The 2703-nt window shown below is 54.9% G+C and overlaps 1 protein-coding gene across 2 annotated transcripts in view; it reads right to left on the bottom strand.

Moving 5' to 3' along the window:
- Nucleotides 1-2668, bottom strand: part of LOC116546869 (choline transporter-like protein 2) — a 12588-nt gene extending 9920 nt beyond the window's left edge. The window contains exons 1-2 of one of the 2 annotated variants that reach the window (XM_032272993.1): nucleotides 2558-2668; nucleotides 1933-1981 (exon numbers count right to left, since the gene is read on the bottom strand). In XM_032272993.1, the coding sequence (XP_032128884.1) occupies nucleotides 1933-1981; nucleotides 2558-2594 (86 nt within the window). In that variant the 5' untranslated portion in view covers nucleotides 2595-2668. Of the gene's footprint in view, nucleotides 1-1932; nucleotides 1986-2557 lie in introns of those variants that run through there. The other variant, XM_032272994.1, reaches the window with a different exon arrangement.
- Nucleotides 2669-2703: the final 35 nt, after the last annotated feature.

Raw genomic sequence — 2703 nt, 5'->3', positions numbered from 1 at the left:
TGAGACAGAGTTTCACTCTTGTTACCCAGGCTGGAGTGCAATGGCGCTATCTCGGCTCACCGCAACCTCCGCCTCCTGGGTTCAGGCAATTCTCCTGCCTCAACCTCCTGAGTGGCTGGGATTACAGGCACGCGCCACCATGCCCAGCTAATTTTTTGTATTTTTAGTAGAGACGGGGTTTCACCATGTTGACCAGGATGGTCTCAATCTCTTGACCTCGTGATCCACCCGCCTCGGCCTCCCAAAGTGCTGGGATTACAGGTGTGAGCCACCACGCCCGGCACTTTTTTTTTTTTTGAGACAAAGTTTTGCTCTTGTTGCCCAGGCTGGAGTGCAATGGCACGATCTCGGCTCACCACAATCTCCGCCTCCCAGATTCAAGTGGTTCTCCTGCCTCAGCCTCCTGAGTAGCTGGGATTATAGGAATGCGCCACCACACCCAGCTAATTTCGTACTTTTAGTAGAGGCCAGGTTTCTCCATGTTGGGCTCTTCTTGAACTCCCGACCTCAGGTGATCCACCCGCCTCGGCCTCCCAAAGTGCTGGAATTACAGGTATCAGCCACCACGCCTGGCTTTTTATTTTATATTTTTGAGAGCAACTCTTGCTCTGTAGCCCAGGCCGGAGTGCAGTGGTGTGATCTCAGTTCGCTGCAACCTCCGCTTCCCAGGTTCAAGTGATTCTCCTGTTTCAGCCTCCCAAGTAGCTGGGATTACAAGCACCCACCACCACACTGGGCTAATTTTTATATTTTTAGTAGAGACGAGGTTTCACCATGTTGGCCAGGCTGGTCTTGAACTTCTGGTCTCAAGTGATCCACCTGCCTTGCCCTCCCAAAGCGCTGGGATTAGAGGTGTGAGCCACTGTGCCCGGCTGCATTTTATTTTTTGTTAATATTATTTTTTTGAGACAGAGTCTCACTCTTGTTAACCAGACTGGAGTGCAGTGGTGCCATCTCGGCTTACTGCAACTTCTGAATCCCAGGTTCAAGCGATTCTCCTGCCTCAGCCTCCCGAGTAGCCTCCAAGTCCTCACAGCTACTCTGGAGGCTGAGGCAAGAGACTCACTTGAACCGGGAGGGGTAGGTTGAAGTGAGCTGAGATTGGGCCACTCCAGCCTGGGTAACAGACAGAGACTCCGTCTCAAAAATAAATAAATAAGAGCATGGTAAAAATTAAGTCCAGGCTGGGTACAGTGACTCACACCCGTGATTCCCAGCACTTCGGGAGGCCAAGGCAGGTGGATCACTTGAGGCCAGGAGTTCAAAACCAGCGCTTTGCACTCAGGAGGTCAAGACCAACATGGGCAACACGGCAGAACCTGTCTCTGGTAAAAATACGAAAAAAAAAAGAAAAAGAAAAAAAATTAGCCAGGCGTGGTGGCTTGCGCCTGTAACCCTAGCTACTTGGGAGGCTGAGGTGGGAGCATTGCTTGAACCTGGGAGGAGGAGGTTGCAGCCACTGCTCTCCACCCTGGGCAACAGAGCAAGACTCCGTCTCAGAAAAAAAAAAAAAAAAAAAGCAGCCGGGCACGGTGGCTCACGCCTGTAATCCCAGCACCTTGGGAGGCCGAGGCGGGTGGATCACGAGGTCAAGAGATCGAGACCATCCTGGTCAACATGGTGAAACCCTGTCTCTACTAAAAATACAAAAAAATTAGCTGGGCATGGTGGCACATGCCTGTAATCCCAGCTACCGGGGAGGCTGAGGCAGGAGAATTGCCTGAACCCAGGAGGCGGAGGTTGCGGTGAGCCGAGATCGCGCCATTGCACTCCAGCCTGGGTAACGAGCGAAACTCCGTCTCAAAAAAAAAAAAAAGAAAAGTTGCAAATATTTGTCACCAGTCTGTTGGAGAACAGATGGGAGCGGGTGTGAAGAGACAGGGACTGGAGTAGTATTATCTGGGAGAACCCCCCAAAACCCAGAGCCCTTACCTGTTGTAAATGGGTCCTTTGAAAGTGGGATCATACTTCTGTGGCGTTCCTGAAAGTGGACAAGATTAAGATGGATGGGGTTGGAAACCCGAACCAAGACAGTGCTGGGAGAGCACATATCCCAAAAGCCCCTAGGGGTGTCTTTGCCTTGGCAAGAATAAAATTCAGAGACCTGTGGAATTTCTGCCCCACCCACCTCCAGGTGACCACACCCAAGCCCCCAGTCCGAGCAGGCCAGGACGAGGGGGAGGGATCACTAATTGTGAACAAATTCATTAAGTGGCGGCCACCTACTGGGAAGAGGGCTGAAATGGTGGCCACCCGGGAACCAGGTGGAGACGGGGAAGGCCTGACGTGGGATGGGGGAAGAGGGAGCCGGCACCAGTGCCAGGCAGAGGGGCACAGGGGCAGGTCTTTCGGGTGGGGGAAAGTAAAGAGGGTCGTCTGCGAGGCTCCGGGGCACAAGTCGGGTGAAGGGGGCTGGGTGACGGTTGGGGGCTCCAGGCGCAGATTTGCAATTGCACTCCCCTTCCAGCCCCCTTCCCTGCGCTGCAGCTCCTCTTGAGGCCCCCTCCGAGGGGCCGAGGGGTAGGCCCGGGGCTGCAGGCGGGGGGTCGCTGCCTACCGTGTTTCCCGTAGTAGTGGGGCCGCTCGTTCCCCATTCTGCAGGCGCCCAGCCCCGGCGGTCGCCTGCGCTCTCTCCAGTGCCCCCTCGGCCCTCCGAAGTCTGGAGGGAGGCACTGACCGCGCGGCTGGCGGCGGCTCCTCCCA

The sequence above is a fragment of the Sapajus apella genome, unplaced genomic scaffold (genome assembly GCF_009761245.1).
Source record: "Sapajus apella isolate SASKATOON/1434 unplaced genomic scaffold, GSC_monkey_1.0 scaffold1566, whole genome shotgun sequence".
In the NCBI taxonomy this organism is placed as follows: domain Eukaryota; kingdom Metazoa; phylum Chordata; class Mammalia; order Primates; family Cebidae; genus Sapajus; species Sapajus apella.
This window is presented reverse-complemented; position numbering and strand designations above follow the sequence as displayed.